The 27,448-nt window shown below is 46.1% G+C and overlaps 1 protein-coding gene across 1 annotated transcript in view; it reads right to left on the bottom strand.

Annotated features, from left to right (window-relative positions):
- Positions 1-27,448, bottom strand: part of LOC127577453 (transcription initiation factor TFIID subunit 4-like) — a 282,848-nt gene that overhangs the window by 242,747 nt on the left and 12,653 nt on the right. The window contains exons 2-4 of the mRNA XM_052028677.1: positions 21,641-21,789; positions 7,981-8,109; positions 5,766-5,978 (exon numbers count right to left, since the gene is read on the bottom strand). Coding sequence (XP_051884637.1) covers positions 5,766-5,978; positions 7,981-8,109; positions 21,641-21,789 — 491 coding nt within the window. The remainder of the gene's footprint in view (positions 1-5,765; positions 5,979-7,980; positions 8,110-21,640; positions 21,790-27,448) is intronic.

Here is a 27,448-nt window from a genome sequence, read left to right on the forward strand (position 1 = left end):
AGCACTAACTATAATAAAACAGAAAATGCTGGAAACACTCCACGGGTCAGGCAGCATCTGGGAAAGAGAAACAGAGTTAACCTGTCAGGTCAAAGACCTTTCATCAGAACTGGAAACGAGAGAAAACAAGTTAGTTCTCAGGTGCAGAAAGAATGCCGCTGGGGCTAGTGCATGGATCGGATGAAGGGCATTCCTCTGAGGCCGGGTTTCCTTGGGGATAAACTGTGCATCAAGTCACCCAGTTGATACGTTAATGAGGGAAATGCAATAGAATATGAACAAAAAGAATATAAAAATATAATAATTAATATAAAATAAATATAAATATGCAGTTACAACATTTAAAAGGCATTTGGTCAGGTACTTGGCATAGAAAGGCATAGAGGGATTTGGGCCTAATAAGGGCAAATGGGACAAGCATCGACAGGCATCACTGAGTATGGAAGGGCCCCTTTCCATGGAAATCCGTGACATGAGGACATCTGGAGAGGAAGAATACAAATAAAGTCATTTAAAAGCTGTGAAAATTGGATAGGAAATGCCCAGCAGGTCAGGTGGTTGGAATGGAGACACGAAAACTGAGCCACTATCACACACACCGATGACCTGCAGCAGAAATAATACAAACTCTGATACAGAGAAAGCTAAGTTACCTGAAGTAGAATTCAACACCAGGCCTCAAAGGCTGTAACACGTCCAGCAGAAGATGAGGTGCTGCTCCTTAAGCTTGTTTTGGACTTTGTTACAAAAGCACAAGACGTCACAGATAGGAGAGGGAGAGCGGGATGGGGAATTGAAGTGGCAGGCAGCGGGAAGCTCAGGGTCACTCTTGTGGACTGAACGCAGGTGCTGAGTAAAGCGATTGCCCAATCTGCACTGTTTCTCCAGCGCAGAGGAGACCACATTGTGAACACCAAATGCAGTACACGAGATTGGAAGAAACACAAAATCTGGAAGGACTATTTGAGTCCCTGAGTGGGAAGGGAAGAGGTACAAGGGCAGGTGTGGCATCTTCCGTGCTTGCATGCAAAATTGCTGTGGGAAGGGGACAGGATGGTGGAGACGGGACCGAGGAGCCATGAAGGAACAGTCCCTTCAGCCTGCAGTGAAGGGAAGGGAAGATGGAGAGCAGCCATGAAAAGTATTTATGCAACTTCTTCCTCCAAACTCATTCTGCTTTGTCATAAACTTTACTCTTTCCACTGTTAACTACCTTGCCTAAGTTTATTGCCTATATTTGGGGTCTCAATGATTTTAGTTGCCAATATATTTTCATGCACCACCTTTGACCTCCCAATTTCCAAGTTAATTTTACACTGCATCTTCTGTACTCATTATCACTGACACATCGTGAAATGTGTTGTTTTGCGGCAGCAGTACAGTGCAAGACATAAAGACATAAAAATTACTATTAGTTACAAAATTAAATAAATAGTGTAAAAGAGGAATAACGAGGTGGTGTTCATGGACCATTCAGAAACCTGATGGCAGAGGGGAAGAAGCTGTTCCTGAATCGTTGAGTGTGGGTCTTCAGGCTCCTGTACCTCCTCCCTGATGGTAGAAACGAGAAGAGGGCATGTCCCTGGTGGTGAGGGTCCTTATTGATGGATGCCGCCTTCTTGAGGCACCGCCTCTTGAAGGTGTCCTCTGTGGTGGGGAGGGCTGTGCCCATTATTTGTCATATGACTCCTTTTCTCTCTTCATTCTATCCTGTTCTTCAACATCCATGGCAGTGCAGACTTGTGAACGAGATTCTACAAAATGGTCTTCTAATTGTCAAGTGCCAAGCTCAGAAAAGACCCCTCTTATGGGAATTCCAAATGTTCCTTGCAGTCTGTCTCACAGCATCGGTGGGAAGTGCCTCAAATTCAGTCAGCTTGAGCACCAAGTATCAGAACTTGAGCATCAACTGGAGGCTCTCCAGAGCACCCAGGAGGCTGAACCTTACATGGACAGCACGTGGACAGAGGTGGTCACTCCGCAACTGAAGGAGAGACGGACAGAGAAGGAATAGGTAACCACCAGGCAGAGCGAGGGAGGCAGACAGGTAGTCAGAGAGAGGAGGTGGTGGAGGCAGATACGATGGCAATATTTAAAAGGCATTTGGTCAGGTACATGGACAGGAAAGGCACAGAGGAATACGGGCCTAATTCAGATAAATGGAATGAGAGTGGATAGGCATCATGGTTGGCATGGACAAGGTGGGCCGAAAGGCCGTTTCTGTACCGTACAATTCCATGATACTATAAGTATAGAAAGTGTGTGGGGATACTTGGGAAAAAGAAAGAAAGATAAATAGGGGGTATGAAATATCACTGGCAGACAAAATTCAAGAAAATCCCAAAGCATTAAGGGCAAAGGGATAACCAGGATAAGAGCCGAGCCAATTGGGAGGAGAATGGCCATCTGCATGTGGAGCCAAAGGGTGTGCGTGAGGCCTTGGATGAATACTTCTTTATACTTAACAAAGAAAAGGTCACTGCAGTTGAAGAATTCAGGGATGCGGAAGGTGATGAAATTCTAGAACCTGTTACCATGATTCTGCTCTAACTCCATCTACAAGTTTGCAGACGATACCACCGTAGTGGGCCGTATCTCAAATAACGATGAGTCGGAATACACAAAGGAGATAGAGAGCTTAGTGACATGGTGTCATGACAACAACCTTTCCCTAAATGTCAGCAAAACAAAAGAGCTGGTCATTTTTGACTTCAGGAAAGGGGGCAGTGCACATGCTCCTGTCCACATCAATGGTGCTGAGGTCGAGAGGGTTAAGAGTTTCAGGTTCCGAGGAGTGAACGTCACCAAAGCTGTCCTGGTCCAACCACATAGATGCCATGGCCAAGAAAGCTCACTAGCGCCTCTACTTCCTCAGGAGGCTAAAGAAATTTGGCATGGCCCCTTTGACACTCACCAACTTTTATTGATGCACCATAGAAAGCATCCTATCTGGATGTATCATGGCTTGGTATGGCAACTGCTCTGCCCAGGACCACAAGAAACTGCCGAGAGTTGTGGACACAGCTCAGCACATCATGGAAACCAGCCTCCCCTCCATAGACTGTCTACACTTCTCGCTGCCTCAGTAAAGCAGCCAGCATAATCAAAGACCCCACCCACCCTGGACATTCTCTCTTCTCCCCTCTCCCATCGGGCAGAAGATATAAAGCCTGAAAGCATGTACCACCAGGCTCAAGGACAGCTTTTATCCTGCTGTTATAAGACTGTTGAATGGTTCCCCAGTACGATAAGATGGACTCTTGATCTCACAATCTACTTATTGTATTGCAAGGTTATGATCTTGCACCTTATTGTCTGCCTGCACTGAACTTTCTCTGTAGATGTGACACTTTACTCTGCATTCTGTATTATTTTACCTTGTGCTACCTCAATGCACTGTGTAATGAATTGATCTGTACGACCAGTGTGCAAGACAAGTTTTTCAACTGTACCTCGATACAAGTGACAATAATAAACCAATTCCAATTCCAAGGAAGTGTTGGATATCTCAAAGGGCTTAAAGGTGGACAATATCCCCAGGTCCTGTTGAGATGTGTACCTGGCTCTTGGAGGGAGATTGCTGGCGCTGACAGAGGATTTCACTTCTTCAATGGCCACAGGGGAGGTATCAGATGCCTGGAGGACAGCAATGTGGCACCCTTATTCAAGGCGGCAACAGGAATAAGCCAGGTATTACAGGCCTGTGAATCTAATGTCAGTGATAAGAAAGCTATTGGAAAAAAAATGAGAGACAGGATTAGTCTACACTTGGAAAGGTAGAGATTAATCAAAGATAGTCAGCAAGGCTTTGTTAGGGGGTGATCCCGTTTGATCAATTACATTGACTTTTTCCAAAGTCATTGATGAGGGCAGTACATTTGATGTGGTGTACATGGACTTCACGGGGGAGACTGGTCCAATAGGTTAGAACCCATAGGATCCAGGGCAAATTATTGTCAAATTGGATCCAAAATTGGCTTGGTTGCAGGAGGCAAAAGCTGGAGGTGGAGGGTAGTTGTTTTTTGATTGGAAGTCTGCAACCATTGTAGTAGTGCCGGAATACTGACTGCTTGTTATATACATTAACGATTTGGTTATCAATGTAGGAGGCAAAAATTGATTGTATTGTTGATAGTAAGGATGATATTAATCAGCTGTTAACACGGGCAGAGTGAATACTCGCCTTTGTTAGCTGGGGCACAAAATACAAGAGCAGAGAGGTTATAGTATAACTTTACAAAACATTGGTTAAGCTATGGCTGAAGTAACATGTACAGTTCTGTTCACCACACTGTCGGAAGGACATGATCACACTGGAGAGGGTGTGGGGATGATTCACCAGGACGTTGTCTGGGTTGGAGTGTTTCAGGCAAGAGGAGACTGGTCATGTTTTCCTTGGAAAGGAAGAAACTGAGAGGGAACCTGACAGAGCTAAACAACATTATGAGGGGCAGATAGAGTAAATAGCAGATAGCATAGGTTTAGGGTAAGAGATAAGAAGTTTAGAGGGGATCTGAGGAAGAACATTTTCACCCAGGAGGGTTGGAATCGCATGCACTGCCTGAGTTGGTGGTGCAGGCAAGCACTCACACAACATTTAATATCAAGATGAGCACTTGAATTGCTGACGTATAAAAGGCCGAGGACTGATGGGATTAGTATATATAGGTACTTGATGGTTGGCACAGACATGGTGGGCAGAAGGGTCTGTTCCTGTGCTGAATGACGATGATTATATGAATACAGCAAATCTCCTGGAAGTTATGGATGTCTTGTTAAACTTGCAATCGAGAGTCAAGGTGGTTAAATTCATCCCTACAGCTTTACTTCTGTGTAATGTTCTCCCTGATCTCCTGAGCATATCAAGTTGCATCCCATGGCACTTGTAAGCATTCACTACCTCCCTCATCCCCCAAGTGTGTGAATGTTGGGTCATCATTCAAGTGAGAAAGGCATCAGTGCATTTTCAATCCACACAGCATCAACGTCAAATGTGAACCTATTGTCACTATGCACACACATGCCCCATAAAAGATAAGATACAATATTATATTTCTTTATTCGTCACATGCACATCGAAACACACAGTGAAATGCATCTTTTGCATAGAGTGTTCTGGGGGCAGCCCGCAAGTGTCGCCACGCTTCCGGCGCCAGCATAGCATGCCCACAACTTCCTAACCTGTACGTCATTGGAACATGGGAGGAAACCTGAACACCCGGAGGAAACCCACGCAGACACGGGGAGAACGTACAACTCCTTACAGACAGCGGCAGTATTGAACCCGGGTCGCTGGCACTGTAATAGCATTCTACTAACCGCTACACTACCGTGCTGCCCTCCTCACACCCCCAGAAATACACTCCAAAAGGCAGGCACACACAGAAACACATATGCACCAAAAAGCACAGACAAAGCGCTGGAGCAGAAAAGCAGAGACAACCTGACAGGGAGAGCAGGGATCACAGGACAATGAGCACAAACAGACACATTTGAAGAGTCATAATGAGACCTGCTGCTCCAGGTGAAACTGTTAATAAGAGTCCCTGCCTTTCTAAGTTCTGCACTGGATGATGCATTCAACAATTCAGTAACAATACCCCCATTCATCTCTAGAGATTCAGGTTTTCAACAGAATTTCACAAGACAGACAGAGAAATCAAATCCCATTGAATGATAATATTTAGTCATTGCCTATTCCCATTTACTGAAGGCTGTGACATACACAGGGTGTTTCTCAGAGAGATCATTCCATCCACACTGACCTGTGAAACTGTGGGTGTTCCTGCCTGAGGGGAACTAGGAGTCACTTGAGAATGGACTTGCAGCTGTGACTTGGATGCAGGTTGAGACAGCTGGGGAGTTTGAGGTGAAGCTGGGGTCTGCACTGCTGCTTCAGACATGACTGGGTGCTGGCTGCTCACACCAAGTTTGGTTGTTGTGTGCAGGGTCTGCGGAGTGCTGGTACTGCCCGATAGCTGTGGGAAAGCAAAACTTTAATACATCACCAATGGGTAGAAAGTATTAACAAAAATAAAAATAACAGCAGGATTTGTATCTATTTACCGTCTTTCACAGCCACCATACATCCCAAAGCACTTCCAAAAGCAAGCTTCGAGTGAAGTAACTCCAAAAAGCATTGGCCCCAGGTGGGAAAAGGCAAACTACTGAAGTGTTTTTTCAGTAGCAACACATCACATGACCTTAAGAATATAAAGTGAAAGATCTGTATGTCATCTGAACCTACTCCACCATTCAATATCATGGCTCAGTACCCATATTGTGGCACAGGATCCCACTGATGCTGCCAGACCTCAGAGGTGGTAACTCACTGGATTAGACTGAGGAAGTGACAAGGATGATTGATGAGGGGAGGACAGTAGGTGCTGTCTACATGGACTTTTAAGCATTAACAAGATCCTCCATGGTTGGCTGGTCCAGAAGATCAAAGCACATGGGATCCTTGGTGAATTGGTAAGTTGTATACAAAATTGCTTTGGCCATAGAAGACTAGGGTAGTGGTAGAGGGTGTTCCTCTGACTGGAGGTCTGTGACCAGTGATGTTCTGCAAGGACCAGTGCTGGGACCTAGAACCATAGAACACTACAGCACAGAAAACGGGCCATTCGGCCCTTCTACTCTGTGCCGAAACCTTATTCCACTAGTCCCATCGACCTGCACTCGGTCCATAACCCTCTGTTGCTTGTGATCCATATAAATGACTCGGATAAAAATATGGGTGGGCTGATTAGTAGGTTTGCAGACAACACGAAAATATGCAGAGTTGTGGATAATGAGAAAGGTTGTCAAATGATAGAGTAGGATATAAATCAGTTGGAAATTTGGACAGAAAATGACAAATGGGGTTTAATCTGGATAGGTGTGAGGTGTTGCCTTTTGAGAAGTCAAATGCAAGAGGAAAGTCTACAGTAACTGGCAGGACTCTTAGGAGCACTGATGTACAGAGCGATCTTGGGATGCAAGTCCATAGCTCCCTGAAAGTGGACACGTGATAGGGTGGTAAAGGCACTGATCTTGCCTTTATCAGTTGGAGCATGAAGTAGAAAAGTCAGGAAGTCATGGTGCAGCTGTATAAAACTTCCATTTCGTTACATTTGGAGTGTTGTGTGCAATTCTGGACACTGCATTACAGGAAGAATGTGGAGCCTTTGGAGAGGGTGCAGAAGACATTCACCAGGATGTTGCCCAGATTAGAGAGTATTAACTGTAAAGAGGTTGGACAATCTTGGGACTGTTTTCTCTCGAGCATCAGAAGCTGGGGGGGTGACCTGACAGAAGTATTTACAATTATGAGGGGCATTGATGGGGTAGACAGTCAGGGTGGAAAAGGTCAAAGACTAGAGAGTAGAGGTTTAAGGTGCGATGGGGAAAACAAAGATTTTAAACACAAAGCGCAGTGGGTACCTGGAACACTCTGCCAGGGGAGGTAGTAGAAGCAGATACGACAGTAATGTTTAACAGGTACATGAACAGGCAGGGAATAGAGAGATATAGACCATGTACAGCCAGATGGGATTAGTTTGATTTGGCCTCGTGGTCAGTGCAGACATGGTGGGCCAAAAGTCCTGTTCCAGTTTTGGTCAGACTGAATAGAATGAAAGACCTGTCTGGCCTCCTCTTGGTACACTCTGGGCAAATAATTTTTTTTAAATGTGTTGGCAACCAAGGGGGAATTTGGCAGATTTTCCCAGCTCCTTCCCAACCTCTCAGCAAACTCAGCACAGAATGAGCACCCATTCAATCTTTCAGACACCGTTCCCTTTTACGCTTCTTGTACAGAACCTGCCTCAACAACTCAGCCTGCATTTTCAGACCAATGCCATCAGCGGCACAGTGACATGACACAGCGCACCGTTCGCAGTCCGAGTTATTGGATTGGTGGCAGGGAAGGGTGGGAAGGTGGCAGTTTGTGGAGAATGGGCAACCAGCATCACCCTTGAAGGCTGGAGGTTCACTTACCGGCATGGGAGCCACCGTTCCAATAGGTTGTGCAATGGTGACGGACGGAGCATTAACCAAAGCTGCAGGCTGAATTACTTTGGCTTGCAATGGGTGCACTGGCCTGATTGACGAAAGGCTCATGGCCTGCTGAAACCACAGAATAAATCAATACAGTAAGACATTCGTATACACAAGGTAGGTTATTTCATCTTCAGGCAGAATTCCCTTAACTAATGCACCACACTGAAGCCTGAGCTCATTTTAACTCGTGTGGAGAAGCTTGACACCCTGGCTTCCCAACTTTAACTCCTCGTGGTGTGACTCGCACGATCAGCATTTCTTACCATCACTGACCAACTCTTGATCTGGGTTGCTTGCAAGGTTATATGGAAGGACAGTTTAGTTGAAAGCAGAGATGTTGGTCCTTCGACACTGCACATGGGCAAGTCTGGAGCCACATCCGATTCAGACACAGATTTGGCAGGTTTCCTCTACATTACTTTCAATGGTCACTATTACTAACTTCTTAATTGCAAATTGAGTTCATGAAGATGGTAAGATTTAACGTATCCCCAGACCAACAGTACAAAGCTTACAATTTACACGTAACCCCGAAGAAAACATATGCGGTACGGTAGTGATCCACCCCTCTCCTGTCCGAGGCTGGTGACGTGAGGCAGTTGACCCACTGCTCCACAGCACACCAGGTTGGAATGACCAGCCCTGCTGTAAGCCACAACAACAAACTACCAATCTCAACAGGGGTTGTCAGCTGCTTCAGTACGGGGAGAGGTACGTGGAGACGTTCCCAAGGAAGCATTTGATTGACCACTGCCTGTTTGAAATCTGGTCTTCAAACACTCTGCAATGATCTGCTGTGTCTGCCAGGTACATTCTTGAAACCTGTTGAATACAGAAACCGAATCTCCTGTGTTTTTCTCAAGTAATTCATTCTTGTTCAGTGGGGCTTTCCACCCTCATTCTGCTCAACAACTTGGCACTGGGCCAGGTAGTTCTGTGCCAAGATTCAGTGTCTTTTCTCACCAACATGTTATCTTGCTCCTGCTTGAATTCACTCTCCTCTCTGAGCAGCCTTGCTCCAAACAGTTGAATAACTTTTCATCTGAAAAATGTACAAGCTTTGAACAGCTGACCTTTGGCCCAAGTTAGAATTATCTATTTGTAACAGTTGCGGGTCCAGAGTCTAACTTTCCTCTGCCAATCAGGACACCAGAATTAAACTCTTCCCTCTCCGACCCTCTGGTACATTTCAAAGCTTCAGAGAGGTTACCAAAAAAAATCCAGTCTCAGTGCAACTGAATTTTGCCAGCCATGAGCTGACACAGAAGCCCCTGTTATGACAGGTAGAAATTACAACAAATCAATCACCAAGAGATCAGTGGCAAGGCAGTGGGTGTGTGCACATGGTCACTCTCACTCTGAATCACTGTACAGTGTCACACAACAATCTCATTTCAACACCAAAACACTGTTTGACTGAGTGAAGAAACCAAGTTGAATTTAGTGCCATGCAATGCTACAACACATCTTAACCTCTGACAGATTCACAGACCGACACAGTGAAATCACGTTACCACTGACTTGGACCAATACCACATTGCAGTTCAAATGTATAAACTAAATCAGGCTTTCCACGCAAGAATTAGGAACAAAGAAAACAAGGGAATGTGAATAGTTTCAATCATATTTCGCTTGTACTGGTATCTCAAGTGGTTTGGCATCCACCTTCAAACTTTCACAGTTAACCTAACATGTCCAGCAAAAAAAAACACCTCAGCTCCACAATTTGGAAGAATGAACTTGTTGGTTCTGTTGTTCACACAGGCATCAGCCACCTTGTCAAACACGCGATTCCAAACCTTGCATTCTCCCCCTACGCGGGATTCAAGTTCCTCCTTACATTACCCGTGCTTTCCTGTTCTGAAGTTCAAAACCTCTGCCACAGAGAATGCCCATTCATTCTGCCACCACCCAGTAACAGAACAGTCAAGCTCTCCCTAACCCCTTATTGTTAACCATTACAAATTAAAGTGCAATATACACTGTTATATTTGTTCTTCATCAAGTGGGTTTTAACATCTGAACATTTTTATTAAACAACAACACTGCTTACTTTCCCTCTCTTTTTACAGCCACTTCCTGTTCCCTATGAGACCCCCTTGCATTGCCTGCTGGGAACTGTAGTTCTTCATTTATAACTACATAATAACACATACACATCTTTTGCATCTTGCAGTTCTGGGACAAACACACCCTTCACGTTAACAAATGCACTCTCCCAGTTGAACGCCATACCACGAATGCAACACACAAATGCAGCCCGCCGCTTACAATGCGATGTACATGAAGACGTGCAACTTTTCCCTGCCAAAGTTTAAGCTCAAAATTTAATTTTTCTTTATCATGTGCAGACAAATTGTATTAAGGTGATGTGAATGGGTTGATCCCGACTGGGTAATGAAATTGTGCAGTCACCAGAAGCAAAGAAAGCAGGTCTGGGGAGGGTTGCTCCGGTAACCATCTCCAGAACAATCCACCGGTCTGGAGGCAGATTTTTCACCTTAGGCACTGGTTACAAATAGAAAAGGCAACGAGAGAGAGAGCTCCCTAACCAAACGTCAATCAGCTTTGCAGAAACAACAACTGACAACAAAACAAAGCTGATCCCCTCTGAAAGCTTCTCAAAATTCTGCATCAAGGTCTTTCATCAGCTTGGTTCAAATTGCAAGGTAGGTGGGATTCCATGCCCAACTCCAGGGGAAAAGTAAAAAGGTTCAGGGTAGATAGAGACAAGGAATGAAACCCAAAGCCTTCAATAAACAACACCAGCTCAAAATAAACTTCGCACTTCACTGCAACATGGAGTCTCGATACGCCAAATGTTAAGGAACTGGGCCAGTTGGCTGCATTGTCCTTGCAACAGAGCGATGAATAGGCTGTAATGTCCTTGCAAAAGAACATGGGAGCAGGAGTAGGCCACTCGGCCCCTAAAGCCTGCCCCACCACGCACCAAGATCATGGCTTATCAACACTGGCCTCAACTCCTTCTGTGCCAGTTCCCCATCACCCTGAATTCCCTGATTTTTTCAATTATTTATCCATCTCCACCTTAAATATGTTGAATGATCTGGCTGGTGGCATTACCTAAAGACAATCCACTCAGAGCCTGCTGTGGGGGTTGGGGGTAGGTGGTGGGAGAGGGCAGGGGGTGATGAAGCGTGTTAGCTGATGTTTATCACACCACTCATCACTATCATGCCAACAGCACCAAAAAACAAACTGCTGGAGCAACTCAGCGGCTTGAGCAACTTCTACTGGGGGGGGACGGGGCGGGGGAGAGAGATAGGAATTGTCGGCATTTCAGGTCAGGACAACAACCTTGCACTCAACGTCAGCAAGACCAAGGAATTGATTGTGGACTTCAGGAAGGGGAAGTCAGGAGAACACACACCAGTCCTCATTGAGGGGTCAGCGGTGGGAAGGGTGAGCAGCTTCAAGTTCCTGGGCATCAACATCTCGGAGGATCTATCCTGGGCCCAACACACTGATGCGATCACGAAGAAGGCACACCAGTGGCCCTACTTCATGTGGAGTTTGAGGAGATTTGGTATGTCACCAAAGACTTTTACAAATTTCTGCAGATGTACAGTGGAGAGCATTCTGACTGGTTGCATCACAGCCTGGTGTGGAGACTCCAATGTGCAGGATTGCAAGAGGCTGCAAAGGGTTGTAGACTCAGCCAGCTCCATCACAGGCACATCCCTCCCCACCATCGAGGACATCTTCAAGAGGCGGCATCCATCACTAAGGACCCTCACCACCCGGGACATGCCCTCTTCTAGTTACTGCTGACAGGGAGGAGCTACAGGAGCCTAAGGACCCACAGTCAACGATTCAGGAACAGCTTCTTCCCCTCCACCATCAGATTTCTGAATGGTCCATGAACACTACCCCATTGTTCCTTTCCCTTTACACGATTTACTTCTTTTGTATTTTATAGATTTTATGCCTTTGCACTGTACAGCTGCTGCAAAACAACACATTTCATGTAAGACAGTGATAATAAACCAGATTCTGACTCTGCATCAGGGCTGAGAGTGGAGAGACGAGATAGCCAGTATAGAGAGGAGAGGGGGAGTGGTGAGACGGGCCAGAGGTGATAGATGGACTGAGGAGGGGAAAAGGATGGTGGGTGGATGGAGCCGGGGGGGTGGGGGGGGGGTAAGGGTAGGGTGACAGTGGAGACGGGTGGGACACAAAGGCTACAAGTGCTGGAATCTGAATGCATTTCTCCTTCTCTCTCCTTCCGACCCACCTCTGGTCCTCCCACTTTTGTCCCCTTTCCCATACCCCCCTCCAGCCCCAGCACCCCCCACCCCTGCCAAATCCATTTTCATCCCCCTGCTACCCTCACATTTCACCCACTAGCCCCAGCAATCTGGTTCCATCTGCCTTTCCCCCTGCCCTCATGGCTCCCATCATCACCTTCCTTGCTCATCAGATTCCAGCACCAGTTCCCACGTTACCCCCTCCAGCAGCTGTCCCCACCCCTCCCAGGCACCATCTGCCCATTATCCTACACCCTCCTTGCTCCACTGATCTCACCCCCTTCCTCCTCTCCTCTTTGTACTCTTCCCTCTCCATTCTCAGTGCTGATGTGGTATCTCGACCTAAAATGTCGACTGTCCTGTCCATTCCCCCCCCCCCCCCCCCCCCCACACAGATGCTGCTCGACCCGCTGAGTTGCTCCAGCGGAGCTGCTCCAGATTCCAGCGTCTGCGGTCACTTATGACTCTACAGCACCACCTGCAGGAACTGAGCAGTGTGTATCACCCTGAATAACTCCACGACAGTCACTACGTCCAGAACCTTGGAGCTTTGGAGAACTAAAACAGCAGTGTCTTTTTCTTTAAAACTATATGATACTCCTGGGGGGAGAGAGAGGAGGGGGGGGAGGAGAGAGAGAGGAGGGGGGGGGAGGAGAGAGAGAGGAGGGGGGGGAGGAGAGAGAGAGGAGGGGGGGGAGGAGAGAGAGAGGAGGGGGGGAGGAGAGAGAGAGGAGGGGGGGAGGAGAGAGAGAGGAGGGGGGGAGGAGAGAGAGAGGAGGGGGGGAGGAGAGAGAGAGGAGGGGGGGAGGAGAGAGAGAGGAGGGGGGGAGGAGAGAGAGAGGAGGGGGGGGGAGGAGAGAGAGAGGAGGGGGGAGGAGAGAGAGAGGAGGGGGGAGGAGAGAGAGAGTAGGGGGGAGGAGAGAGAGAGGAGGGGGGGAGGAGAGAGAGCGGAGGGGGGGAGAGAGAGAGGAGGGGGGGAGGAGAGAGAGAGAGAGGAGGGGGGGAGGAGAGAGAGAGAGGAGGGGGGAGGAGAGAGAGAGGGAGGGGGGAGGAGAGAGAGAGGGGGAGGGGGGGAGGAGAGAGGGGGAGGGGGGGAGGAGAGAGGGGGAGGGGGGGAGGAGAGAGGGAGAGGGGGGGGAGGAGAGAGGGGGAGGGGGGAGGAGAGAGGGGGAGGGGGGGGAGAGGTGGGGTGGGGAGAGGGGGATGAGAAAAGCATCTTTTAAACTGCAGAGGGGGAGAGGTTGGGCTGCACAAATGATATCTCTGTGATCAGGGACAGACCAAAGTTGATAACAATTAGTTTAAAACCCAGGAGACATTCAAGAAACATGAAACTAACTGACAGAAATATTGCGATCATTTCTCATTCAACGGTTTGTGCAGGTGAACAGCCCTGAAATTTTCAACTCCAACTCAGTCACAAAATGTGTCAAAGAAACTCTCCCACCAAGTCACACACCATCCTTCCTGAGAGTCATTGTCATACAGCACAGAAACATTCCTTTCCGCCCCACTCATTCAAGCCAAGGTTCCTTCCTGAGCTCGTCCCACTTGCCTGCATTTGGTCCACATCCCCCTAAACCTTTCCCATCCATGTACCTGTCCCAATGTCTTGTAAACGTTGCAATGGTTCCCACATCTACCACTTCCTCCAGCAGCTAGTTCCATTTACCCACCATCCTCTGTGTGAAATAAAGTTGCCCCTCAGGTCCCCTTTAAATCTTTCCCCTCTCACCTTAAACCTACTTCCTCTAGTTTTAGACTCCTCTACCCTGGGGAAAAGACTGCGACCACTTACCTTACCTGCAATCCTCGTGATTTTATATACCACTGTAACTTCACCACTCAACCTCCTACGTTCCAGGGGAAAAAACCCCAGCCTATCCAGTCTCTCCTGATAACTCAATCCCGCCAGTCCCGGAAGCATCCTTGTGAACCTTTCTGCACCCTTTCCAGCTTAAAGACATCCTTCCTATAGCTGGGCGACCAGAAATGCACAAAATACTGCAAGTATGATCTCAGAAACATCTTGCACAGTTGTAACTGTACGTCCCACTCCTGTACTCAATGCCCTGACTGAAGGTGAACGTACAAAATGCCTTCTTCACCACCCTGTCTACCTGTGTCACCTCTTTCAGGGAACTATGTACTTGTACCCCAGGCCTCTTTGCTCTACAACACTCTCCAGAGCCCTGCCATTTACTGTGCAAGTCCTGTCCTGGTTTAACTTCCCAAAATGCAACACCACCACCCTGTGTGGAAAAACTTGTCCCTCACATTCCCTTCAAATTTTTTTCCACTGTACCTCAGTACAAGAGACAATAATAAACCAATACCAAATTTGAGACTATGTCACTGTAGCTTCATTGCCGACCTAAATCCTGGGAGCTCGCAAATGAATAGCAGCAATGTGGGATACTTCACTACATAAGATTTCTTTATTAGTCACATGTACATCGAAACACACAGTGAAAGGCACCTTTTGCATAGAGTGTTCTGGGGCAGCCCACAAGTGTCGCCACGCCTCCGGCGCCAACATAGCATGCCCACAACTTCCTAACCCATATGGCTTTGGAATGTGGGAGGAAACCGGAGCACCCAGAGGAAACCCACGCAGACACGGGAAGAACGTACAAACTCCTTACAGACAGCAGCCAGAATTGAACAGGGGTTGCTGGTGCTGTAATAGCATTACGCTAACCACTACACTATGTGCCTGTACATGAATTGCAGCATTTTACAGTAACTCACTCACCACCTTCCCAAAGGTGTTTAAGGGTGAGCAATAAATGCTGGGCTTGCCATCACCACCCACATCCTGCAAATGAACTAAGACAGTCCGGAAATCATGGCCAACATTGAGAGATTAGCTAAAAAGGGAAGTCAGACTAAATTGCAACAAGCCAAATAGAAAGAGTTAGCCATACCACCCTCCAGCTTGTTCCCCTGTTCAAAAAGACCCTGGCTGACCTGGTTTCCTCACATTTCCTACCTGACTCTGATTTCCTTTTGTGTCCAAAAATCTATTGATTTCAATCTTAAATATACTCTCAGCACCTGAGCATCCATACCTCTCTGTGGCAGAGATTTCCAAAGATTTACACCTCTGATATGAAACTTCCCCTTATGCTGGTCCTAGCTTCAACCGCTAGAGGCAACAGACTCTTCATCTACCCCATTGACCTCTCTCAGGATCTGATATATTTCAATGAGATTACCTCATTCTTCTGAACTCCAGTGAGTATCAGGCAGTCTTACAGAATCTCTCCTCAAAAGGCCAACCCCCTCATTCAAGGAATGAGTTAAGCAATAACATCTCCAAAGCAGGTACTTCTTTCCTCCGGGACTGAATGAAGACCAAAAGGAGAAAATAAGTGTTTCATTGCTGATTGACTTAAAACGGGCTGTTTCCGCAGCTGACTCAATGTTATGGGCTTTTGCTCAGGGGAGGCTTCCTTATCCAGATACCTTCCCATCAGGACTGGTGACCCTCATCCCATCTACCACACAGATGAAGGGATATCCTGCTGACACATCCCTGCCAGAGGCAGGGCTCAGCCAACTCGAGTCCACCCGGTTACTGAATCCAGAACACTCCTAGGCTGCTGAGCACAGGAAACAACTGGACAAGCAGCACCCACGCATGGTCACCTGAAACTCTCATGTGTGCAAGAACACTCACAAGTCACAACTTCAACCCATCCTGCTAAAATGCATTGGTCTCCCTCGTCATCACCAAGTCATGATCAAAACCGACAACAGGAACAAAGTGAATGGCAGAAACACTCCCAACAACATCCAATGACAGATGGTAAGCCATCCAGGGGATATGGCAAGCTATGTCTCAGGACTGAAACAGCTCTTAATATCCACCCAGTACACAATGGAGGGATTCACCACCAGAGGGCAGCATCCACCCATTTCTGCTGGCCAAGCGCTCTTCCTCTCACAGCACATCCTTTCCCAGGTATTCACAGTCAAGTGCCCAGAAATATTCTTGTGGTTCACCTGTTTCACAATAACACAGTCAAGGTTAAAGTGCTGATTGCTGAGAATGGTTACTTCCCACATTGTGTAATTACCTCCCTGGTGCCAGGGTAATAAATATTAGAATGTAAGAATTAGGATTAGGCCATACAGCCCTTCACGCCTTCTCCAGCATTCAAAGTCAGGATCTTCAGCACCATTTCCAGCATGATTCCCAAGTCCCTTGATTCCCTTAATATCCACATACCTATCAATCTCTATTTTGAATGAACACTATAACTCAGCTTCCAACGCCCTTGTGTGCAGTTCTGGTCACCTACCTGCAGGAAAGATCTCAATAAGCTCTAAAGAGTGCAGAGAAAATTTACAAGGATGTTGCCGGGACTTGAGGACCTGAGTTACAGGGAAAGGTTGAATAGGTTAGGACTTTATTCCCTGGAGTGCTGGAGAATGAGGGGAGATCCTATAGAGGTATACAAAATGATGAGAGGTATAGATAGGGTGAATGCATGCAGGCTTTTTCCCCTCAGGTTGGGTGAGACTAGAACTAAAGGTCATAGGTTTAGGTTGAAAGGTGAAATATTTAAGGGAAATCTGAGAGGAAACTTCTTCACTCAGAGGGTAGAACAAGCTGCCAGCGGAAGTGGTGGATGGGGGTTCAATTGTAACATTTAAGAGCAGTTTGGATAGGTTCATGGATGGGAGAGGTTTGGAGGGATATGGTCTGGGAGCAGGTAGATGGGACTAGGCAGAAGATCAGGTCAGCATGGACTAGATGGGCTGAAGGGCCTGTTTCTGTGCTGCTATACTTGATGACTCTCTCCGTCAATCTCAAACCGTGCCCCCGGTTCTGGACTCCGCAGCCGAGGACACATTCTCCCTGCATCCAGCCTGTCAAGTTCTGTAAGCATTTTTTTTATTTTTTTGGTGAGATCGCCTCATTCTTCCAAATTCCACAGAGTAAGTCCCAGTGTACTCAACCTCTCTCGTACAGAAAATCCTCCAACCCTAGAACCAATCTACTGTACCAATTCACTGTACCTTCTCTGTACAGCTGCCCACAAATCAGGAGAAACACTTCCTGATTTTGTCCGCTCCCCAAGTCCAAAGGCAATTAGTCAAATCATACTGTTGCCCCAATTTATCAGAAGACACCTGGGATCATGGGATGAGACCTGGCTCTCTCTATTGTGTGTGTGTCTAAACTACACCAGGCAGAAGACCATTCACTGAGCTATTTAGATTAGTTTATTGTCATATGCAGCAGGGTGGAATGAAATTCCCTGCTCACGTGAAGCTCACAGAGTACAGCATACAGAGTAATAATAAATACAGTTCTTCGTAACAAGATTTGATTTGCTGAACCCTTCCAGATGAACAAGAATCAGCATATGGCAGACTGCAATGCTGACCTTGTCTCAAATTTGAAAAATAAAGCCACAAACAATTTTACCATACAGACAGGAAGACAGATGGAATGAAAGTACGAATATTTATGTCAATTATATTCATTAAGAAAAAACTTCTTAACCATTTTATTTTCAACAGTTAAACTCTAAATGACAGTAAGATCAAGCTTTAATAACTACTGGTCAATTCCAAAATACTGCCTGATTTCCTGCAGTTCCAATTCAACTCTGAGTGTGTTCTGATACCCTGTTTGTGCTCCAGGTCCTAGCAACTGTGAAGACTGCCTGACCCCAGGAATGTCTCTCCAGTGCTCCACGTCCCAGAAATCCTTCAATTAGGACAGTTGGTAAATCGGTTTATTATTGTCACTTGTACCGAGGTACAGTGAAAAACTCGTCTTGCATACTGTTCGTACAGATCAATTTATTACACAGTGCATTAAGGTAGTACAAGGTAAAACAATAACAGAATGCAGAGAAAAAGTTTAACAGCTACAGAGAAAGTGCAGTGCAGGTAGACAATAAGGTGCAAGGTCACAACGAGATAGAATGAGAGGTCAAGAGTCTAGGGGGTCAGATGTTCCCTGAGCATGGTCACAACGATTTCCTCAAATCAGTTCCTACCTGAGACTCCAGTATCCAAGGCCCAGTGCCACACCAACAGAATAAACATTCCCAGACTGTGAACCTTGCCAGTGAGACACGTTGCTGCTGTTTGAGAAATTCATTGTGTCTGCACTTCACCCTCTCACCTGGTGCAGTTCACAGCCAGGAGGAGGAAGTGATCTGGAGCAAGAATTCTGACCTCTGCTTCGCCCACCATGACTGTTAGGAGATGATATTCCTGGAAAGATTATGATGGCTCACCAACAAACACAGTGTCACCTCACTGATTTCAATGACAATGAGGACTGCGACTAAACTGCACCATGAATGGTGTTACCTCCAGTGCTTGATGTGTTAGGTGGGTACAGGATTGGAGAGAGACGGTAAGGAGAGCAGTGGGGGGAGCTTGTGCAATCATAAGGTATACTCTGCAAGCAATTACAAGTTATCCAACTAGATGAATGATATTTCTGACAGGCCCAACTGATGCATCTGTTGGAGGTAAAGCACTGCAGTGTTTTTCAGATATCTCTTCACTATTTTAAACAAGGTGAGAGGGATCCTTGGAAGAATGAAACAGGTCAGTCCCTCACCTGTCAGGACAGAAACATGTTCCTTTCAACTCTCCCTGGAGTTCCCTTCTCTTGCTTCCCACTCTCACAGAGTTTCCCCTCTCATCCCTCCAAACATGTCACTTGGTAGGTCATTCTCTGTTCTGTTTCCAAGCCTCCACCCCTGTCACAGGTGAATTAATGATCTGTCTTGGGATGACCAACTGATTGCTTTTCTCTCTTCTTGTTTGGGGATGGGATTTAGAGAGGTTGAGGGTGGGGTGGGAGGATGGATTTGAAGAAGGGGATTACAAGGAATGGGAAAAAACAATCACCTTTTGCCAGGCCATTCCACCCTCCCCAATAGCCTACATTAGCAACCCAAGCCTGAGGGGCCCTGACCATATCCATTGAATTCAGGTTGGGTTGGGTTGGGTTTAAAAAAACCCTTGGTCTCACGTCAGATCAGGGTGGCAGCCCATAGCTCTATAAACTAATTTATAAAATGAATGCACGAATGACATCTCCATCTATTTCACTGTTTTAAAACAAAGTTACACGAAGTGCAGTTCTTTTTCATGCTTTTCTGCTATGTGAGTCAATGGATAGAGGGTTCGGTGCCGAGGGGACCCGGGGCAAACCTCTGTGCTGTAGGATTGCTGGGCCAGTGGTTCTCATCAGGCATCGGCAGAGGTTGCTGCTCAACAGGGCAGGAGACGTGACTTGTACTCATGAGGGCAGCAGAGTACAGAGCTTCAGATGGGGAAACATCATCCCTGTATCAACCATGTCAAGCTCCTAGTGTTCAGAGAGTGTAGGTCCAGCCTGCCAGTGTTGGGCAAGTATTCTCTGCAGAGATCCCACAGTGGGCCTGAACCTGCATCCTCCCCAGGCTCACTGAGGGAGCAGGAAACATGGCTGACTTGCCTCATCTCCCCAGGGTGTGCTACAATTTAATGCAGCATAGTCTCACCACTTTAGCTGAGACCAGTTATCCAATAGTAACAGTTTTCTTGGAAGCTTAAGGAGATTTGGCACATCACCAAATACTCTAACAAACTTCAACAGAGCACTGTTGAAAGTATCCTGACTGTTTGCATCATGGCCTGGTAAGGCAATTCCAACACACAGGAATGCTGGAGGCTGCAGAGAGCAGTGGACATAGCCTGGTCCATCAGAGGCACAGCCCTCCTCACCCTTGACAGCATCTACAGGAGGCGCTGCCTCAAGGTGGCGGCATCTGTCAAGGATCCCCACCATCCAGGCCATGTCCTCTTCTCACTGCTACCATTGGGCAGGAGGTTCAGAAGCCTGAAGTCCCACGTCACCAGGTTCAGGTGCAGCTATCTTCCTATAACCATCAGGTTCTTGAACTAACCTGCACAACCCTAATCCTACCTCACCTCACCCTACTTATGCACATGACAATAAACTTGACTTGACTTGAAACTGTGCCTGGGGACTTACCACACCTTGAGAGCTCAGAATTCCATCAGACCTCACAATCCGCTGAGCTATCACAAAGCTTGGCTTCAAAAAGAATTGATTTACAAAAATGTGGACAATGTTTTCCCTGAACAATACGACCAACACGGCATCTGATAGAAGAGAATTGTGGATAAGACTGGGGGAAGTGCAGGAGAGCGCCACGTGAAAGGGCAGGATTGTTCGGCAACAGAATTTTGTAAATGTGCTGCCATCAGTTCACATCCCAAAATGCTCCACAGTCAACAAGTGCTATTGAAGTCACTGCTGTCAGAGGAAACGTGTTGATTTTTGGTCCCACTGGATCCCATAAACCATAATGAGCTTGAGCTGAGGATCTTGTTTCTTCCCAGACATGTTGGCCAAAGGAGGGACATTAGCCTCAAATCTGGGGATAACTTGCCTTTTATGAGTGTTCTTCAAAATGTTGCAATAGGACCTTCTATGTCCACCCAACAGAGAAGATTGGACCTTGGTTTAGGGACTAAAATGTATTCTCAGTCTCCAAGATATAGTTTCATTTCATAGGCATCACACGGCAGAGTTAATGGCGATGCACACAACATTTATAGTTAACATTTCTCGAAATTACTCCAGGATTTTTGAAAACTTTTACTCAGGCACTCTTTTTAATGGTTGACAAGAAACTTGCATCCTGAGCAGCTCTTTACAAACTTGTACAGTATTTACACAGCTAATCCTATATCCAGACACCAGACCTGTTCTTAATTCACATACTAATCCAGTGTGGGATTAGTGGAGCTATAGTTCACACGGTGTATTCAGGGAACTGTTCCTCTAACATCAGGTAGCTGCGCACATATTTAAACCCTGCCCAAGTCTAACCAGCTGAAATGTTCCTCCCTTTGCACTGTTGTATTTGTTTCCCACCTAGTCACCATGCTTGTTGTTCACTACAGTCACCAATCTCAGCCAATGTCTCACTTCTCTTTTTACCCTGGGGGGGGGGGGGGGGGGAGGCGGTGGAAGCAGTCAGCATGAGAATTAGGAATCAGCCACAACAACCCCTCACATTGACAGCCCAAGATCAGATATTCAGCAACTACAACTGTGCATCACATTTGCCTGCAACCATCTTCCTCGCTTCACATCAAGCTCCTTCAGTACTTTTAACAGAATGGCCAGCAGTTCCTCATGGATCTTTGCTTAAGAACAAAGGCACAAAACAAGGAGCCATGGAATGGCATAAAAACACTCTCACCAACTTAACATCTGCAGGCACCACTTGGCAGCAACCCGAACAAGGGAATTCTTTATAGTCACTTCATACCTGATTTGATGCTAGACGGATTGTGGCAGCACTGGTGGGAGCAGAAGGCCGAGGAGAGATGCTTCCTGGTTGTTGAGCTTGAGCCTGAACCAGTGCCTGCTGAGGAACCATGATGAGCTGCCCACTCTCTGTCTGGACCAGGATCATACCTGCAGAGGGAGAGAGAGTGGCGACAGAGATTAGGGTGGTGGGAAAATGCCCCAATCTCCCCTCCCTCAAGTAAAAGGAACCTTTCTTTTTTGGTTTATTATTGTCACTTGTACCAAGGTAGTGAAAAGCTTGTCTTGCATACTGATCGTACTGGTCAATTCATTACACAGTGCAGTTACATTGAGTTAGTACAGAGTGCATTGAGGTAGTACAGGTAAAAACAATAACAGTACAGAGTAAAGTGTCACAGCTACAGAGAAAGTGCAGTGCAATAAGGTGCAAGGTCACATCAAGGTAGATCATGAGGTCAGAGTCCATCTCATTGTATAAGGGAACCATTCAGTAGTCTTATCACAGTGGGGTAGAAGCTGTCCTTAAGTTTGGTGGTACATGCCCTCAGGCTCCTGTATCTTTTACCCGATGGAAGAGAGGAGAAGAGAGAATGGTCCGGGTGGGTGGGGTCTTTGATTATGCTGGCTGCTTCACCAAGACAACAGGAGGTAAAGACAGAGTCCAAGGAGGGGAGGCTGGTGTCCGTGGTGCGCTGGGCTGTGTCCACAACTCTCCACAGCTTCTTGCAGTCCTGGGCAGAGCAGTTGCCGTACCAAGCCGTGATACATCCAGATAGGATGCTTTCTATGGTGCATCTGTAAAAGTTGGTGAGAGTCAAAGGGGACAAACCAAATTCCTTTAGCCTCCTGAGGAAGTAGCCTTTAGCCTCCTGTGCAGATTGAAAAAAGCACGTTGACATCTCTACTCTCCTGGAGATGCCCACGGGGTTCAATCCCAATTGTACACTGATTCACCAACCTGCCCTTCCCCTTGTGTGAACCAAGTGTGTGGGAGGAACCAAGTGTGTGGGAGGAACAAATGAATTTGCATTTCACATCCATCATCAGCGAGGAAGCTCCCACAGCGCACAAACCACAACAGCTCACTTCAAGCAAACCGTTCACCACTAGCTTCTGTGCGGCATGTTAGAGAGATGTTAAACGAATAAAACATTCACGACACTTGTGGCTTGAAAGCAAAATCCAGATTTTCATCTCTTCATTCCTTTAATGATCTTCATTTAAATTTAACATTACATTCAAATATAAATCAGACTGCTCCTTGGATACAAACATGTTAATAAAAAACATGATGAAGTGTGCAGCTACCCAAGCTCAACAAAATAAAAAAAATAACTGCACAAAAAATACAAGGTTTCTGGAGATCAAACTGAATAAGCCACAAGTTTTCAGCTCAACAGATGTTGTCAGGTCTTCAATTTCAAATATTTGCAAAGCCGCGTACTTCTTACACCCAGTTACTAGAAAAACATTGGGAGCACGTGAAAGTCTGAGCAGAGCAACTACTTCTAGTCACTGAGGCAGATTTTGGAGTGGTGTTTGAAGAAATGTCATAAATATGATCACCAGATGGATAGACTTACGAAGACAAAAAAAAATTTGCATTTTTGATCTGCAGGATTGCACTGCAAAAGGGTTTTAAGATTAAGATATCTTTATTAGTCACATGTACATCGAAACATGCAGTGAAATGCATCTTTTGCGTAGTGTTCTGGGGGCAGCCCGCAAGTGTCGCCACGCTTCCAGCGCCAACATAGCATGCCCACAACTTCCTAACCCATATGTCTTTGAAACATGGGAGGAAACCGGAGCACCCGGAGGAAACCCACGCAGACACGGGGAGAACGTACAAACTCCTCACAGGCAGTGGCTGGATTTGAACCTGGGTTGCTGGCACTGTAAAGTGTTATGCTAACTGCTACATTACTGTGCCTGCAAACATAACAAATACCATCAAGACAGTTTTGATTCCTAGTGACCTGATGGACCGTCTCAAGATGAAGCATTACCGCCTGCAAACTCAAACAATTAGTTTCTTTGTTTCATTAGATCTGAGAGGATCTATCCTGGGCCCAACACATTGATGCAATCATGAAGGCAGCACACCAGCAGCTCTACTTTGTTAAGAGTTTCAGGAGATTTGGTATGTCACCAAAAACTCCTACAAATTTCTATAGATGTGCAGTGGAGAGCATTCTGACTGCTTGCATCACCGGCTGGTACGGAGGCTCCAATGCACAGGATTGCAAAAGGCTGCAGAGGGTTGTAGACTCAGCCAGCTCCATCATGGGCACAACCCTCCCCGCCATCACCTTCAAGAGGCGGTGCCTCAAGAAGGCAGCGTCCATCATTAAGGACCCTCACCATTCAGGACATGCCTTCTTCCTTGTTACTATCACTGGGGAGGTGGTACAGGAGCCTGAAGACCCAGTCTCAACGATTCAGAAATAGCTTCTTCCCCTCTGCCATCAGATTTCTGAACAGTCCAGGAACCTGTGAACACAATCTCGATATTTGTTTTTTTGCATTATTTTTTCCCCATTATTAAGCGATCCAATACCAGAGGGCATGCATTTAAGGTGAGAACCATAGAAAACTACAGCACAGAAAACAGGCCATTTAGCCCTTCTAGTCTGTGCCGAAACATTATTCTGCTAGTCCCATTTACCTGCCCCGATCCCATACCCCTCCAGACCTCTCTCGTCCATGTATCTATCCAATTTACTCTTAAGTTAAGAGTGAGCCCACATTTACCACATCAGATGGCAGCCCATTCCACACTCCCACCACTCTTTGAGTGAAGAAGTTCCCCCTAATGTTCCCCCTAAACCTTTCCCCCTTCACCCTAAAGCCATGTCCTCTCGTACTTATCTCTCCTAATCTAGGTGGAAAGAGCCTACTTGCATTAACCCTGTCTATGCCCCTCATCATTTTATAAACCTCTATCATGTCTCCTCTCATTTTTCTCCGCTCCAAGGAATAAAGTCCTAACATGCTCAATCTTTCCTTATAACTCAACTCCTGAAGACCCGGCAACATTCTTGTAAATCTCCTCTGCACTTTTTCAATCTTACTGACATCCTTCCTGTAGTTCAGCGACCAGAACTGCACACAATATTCTAAATTTGGTCTCACCAGTGACTTATACAACCTCACCAAAACATTCCAACTCCTATACTCAATACTTTGATTTATAAATGCCAGGATGCCAGAAGCCTTTTTTACAACCCTGTCTACCTGTGACTCTACTTTCAAGGAATTATGTATCTGAACTCCCAGATCCCTTTGTTCCCCTGCACTCCTCAGTGCCCTACCATTTACTGTGTATGTCCTCCCTTGATTTGTCCTTCCAAAATGCAACACCTCACACTTGTCTGCATTAAATTCCATCTGCCATTTTCTGGACCATTTTTCCATTTGGTCCAGATCCCTCTGCAAGCTTTGAAAGCCTTCCTCGCTGTCCACTACACCTCCAGTCTTAGTATCATCAGCAAACTTACTAATCCAATTTACCACATCATCGTCTAGATCATTGATATATACAACAAACAACAATGGCCCCAACACAGATCCCTGAGGCACACCACTAGTCACAGGCCTCCAATCTGAGAAACAACCATCCACAACCACTCTCTGTCTTCTCCCACTCAGCCAATTTCGAATCCAATTTACAACCTTTCCATGGATACCTATTGACTGAACCTTCTGAACTAATCTCCCATGTGGGACCTTGTCAAAGGCCTTACTAAGAGAGGGGGTAGGTTCAGAACAGACATGAGGGGTATGGTTTTTACTCAGAGAGTAGTGCATGCCTGGAATGTGTTGTCTGATAGGGTGGTGGAGGCAAATTCATTGGGAGCTTTTAAGAGGGGCTTGGATGGGCACATGAATGAGAGGAAAATGGAGGGATCTGGGCATTCTGTAGGTAGGAGGGAATAGCTATGTCAGCACAACATTGTGGGCCGAAGGGCCTATTCTGTGCTGTACCGTTCTGTGTTCTATTTATTTTTGTAACTTATGGTAATTTTACGTTGTTGCACTGGACTGCTGCCGCAAAACAACACATTTCACATCATGTCAGTGATAATAAACCTGATTCTGATTCCAATCACATTACCCATTCAAAGCAGCAGAATGTCAATAAAGAATCTTTCAAAATTAAACAACAATAAAAGATAAATAGGTTAATGGCAAAATTAGAAATAAAACCAACAATCTATTTGCAAACTCCCTCAAGAGACTGGATGGATTCCCAAATTCCCAAGCATCCACAATCCATGTAAACCTCAAGGGAGCTGCATACAACGTGGCTGACAGCTACAAACCTGTCACAGTCAACATACTGGATGCAATCACAGTACAAACTTCACCCCTCACACTGACCATGAGCATTATATTCCTGCAATCAAATCCAGGCGCAGTTCACAAATGGTTTGAATTCTCTCAAGGGATATAGGCACTGCTGCTATATCAAGGATTTAATGGACAAACTCTGAATTCCCTGGTCTTCCACTTTCTGTAGCTCCAAGCTCATTGCTGCAATAGCAGCAAAGCAAAGAGCCACTTGGAATTGTACCATTCAACATCCTGTTTGTGGGCTTCTAATCTGACTGAAAATTTTACCGGCTTCAGTTCGGGGTCTTCACTGTGCAGGAGAGAGAAAAAGAATCAGCAATATCTTCAAGATGACATCTCCTCCTCACTGTGATAATAACCGGATTCTGATGACCAACACCTCCCAGCATTTACCAAACATCAGCTTGAGTGCTGAAGCCAGCGGGCAGGACAGTTCTAACAGTAGAGTGAATGAGACACGATGGGATGGAAGTGGAGCATTCAGCTAATTAGTTAAAACCCAAAGCAAGGGCTGGGAATTGAAAACCCGCAACATCTCAAAAGCAAAACAGACAAGTTTCTTTAAAAAAATGGCAACTAAGTCTGATCGTTACCTGAAAGCTCTGTATAATTCACCAAGCGCTGTATTGTGTAGCAGTTAGCGTAACTCTATTACAGCGCCAGCGACCTGGGTTCAGTTCCCGCCGCTGTCTGTAAGGAATTTGTACGTTCTCCTCGTGTGTCTGCGTGGGTTTCCTCCGGGTGCTCCGGTTTCATCCCACATTCCAAAAAAGACGTACAGGTTTGGAACTGTGGGCATGCTATGTTGGCGCCGGAAGAGTGGCGACACTTGCGGGCTGCCCCCAGCACATTCTCAGTAACGCAAAAAGATGCATTTCACTGTGCGTTTCAATGTACATGTGACTAATAAATAAATATCTTATCTTAATATCTTATCTTAATGCCAGTGTTGCGATATATTAGAAAGCTATACAAATGTATTAAGGAGGGTCATTAATTTTTCAAGGGTCTGTGATATCCACACATTATTTACACATGCCCTCACCAACATACCCAAGCCAAAATACTGGGAAATAATCAGTTTCTATTTGCCAAAAAGAAACCTGGATGGACACATCCCATCCATTCAAGCCCACAATGTCAGCTTGATTCAGCTATTTGCATGATCATTTGCAAGTCTACATTCAAGGACTTGCATGCTTCAATCCTTGCTGACAGCCCAACTCACCAGACATTAAACCAAGTTCAGGCAAAACTAAAGATCCTGCAAAGAATTCCTGGCACCCTTATCAAAATGTCCCCTTTGTCAAAAAAAAGACCAAGGGATCATGCTGCCAACCAAACAGCAACTCTAACTGACTGAGCAGCAGCTCTGTATTAACACAGCAAAACACCCAGATACAGTTTAAAAAAAACTGCACACTCTTGTAATCTGAAACAAAACAGAAAT

Source organism: Pristis pectinata, chromosome 13 (genome assembly GCF_009764475.1).
Source record: "Pristis pectinata isolate sPriPec2 chromosome 13, sPriPec2.1.pri, whole genome shotgun sequence".
In the NCBI taxonomy this organism is placed as follows: Eukaryota; Metazoa; Chordata; class Chondrichthyes; order Rhinopristiformes; family Pristidae; genus Pristis; species Pristis pectinata.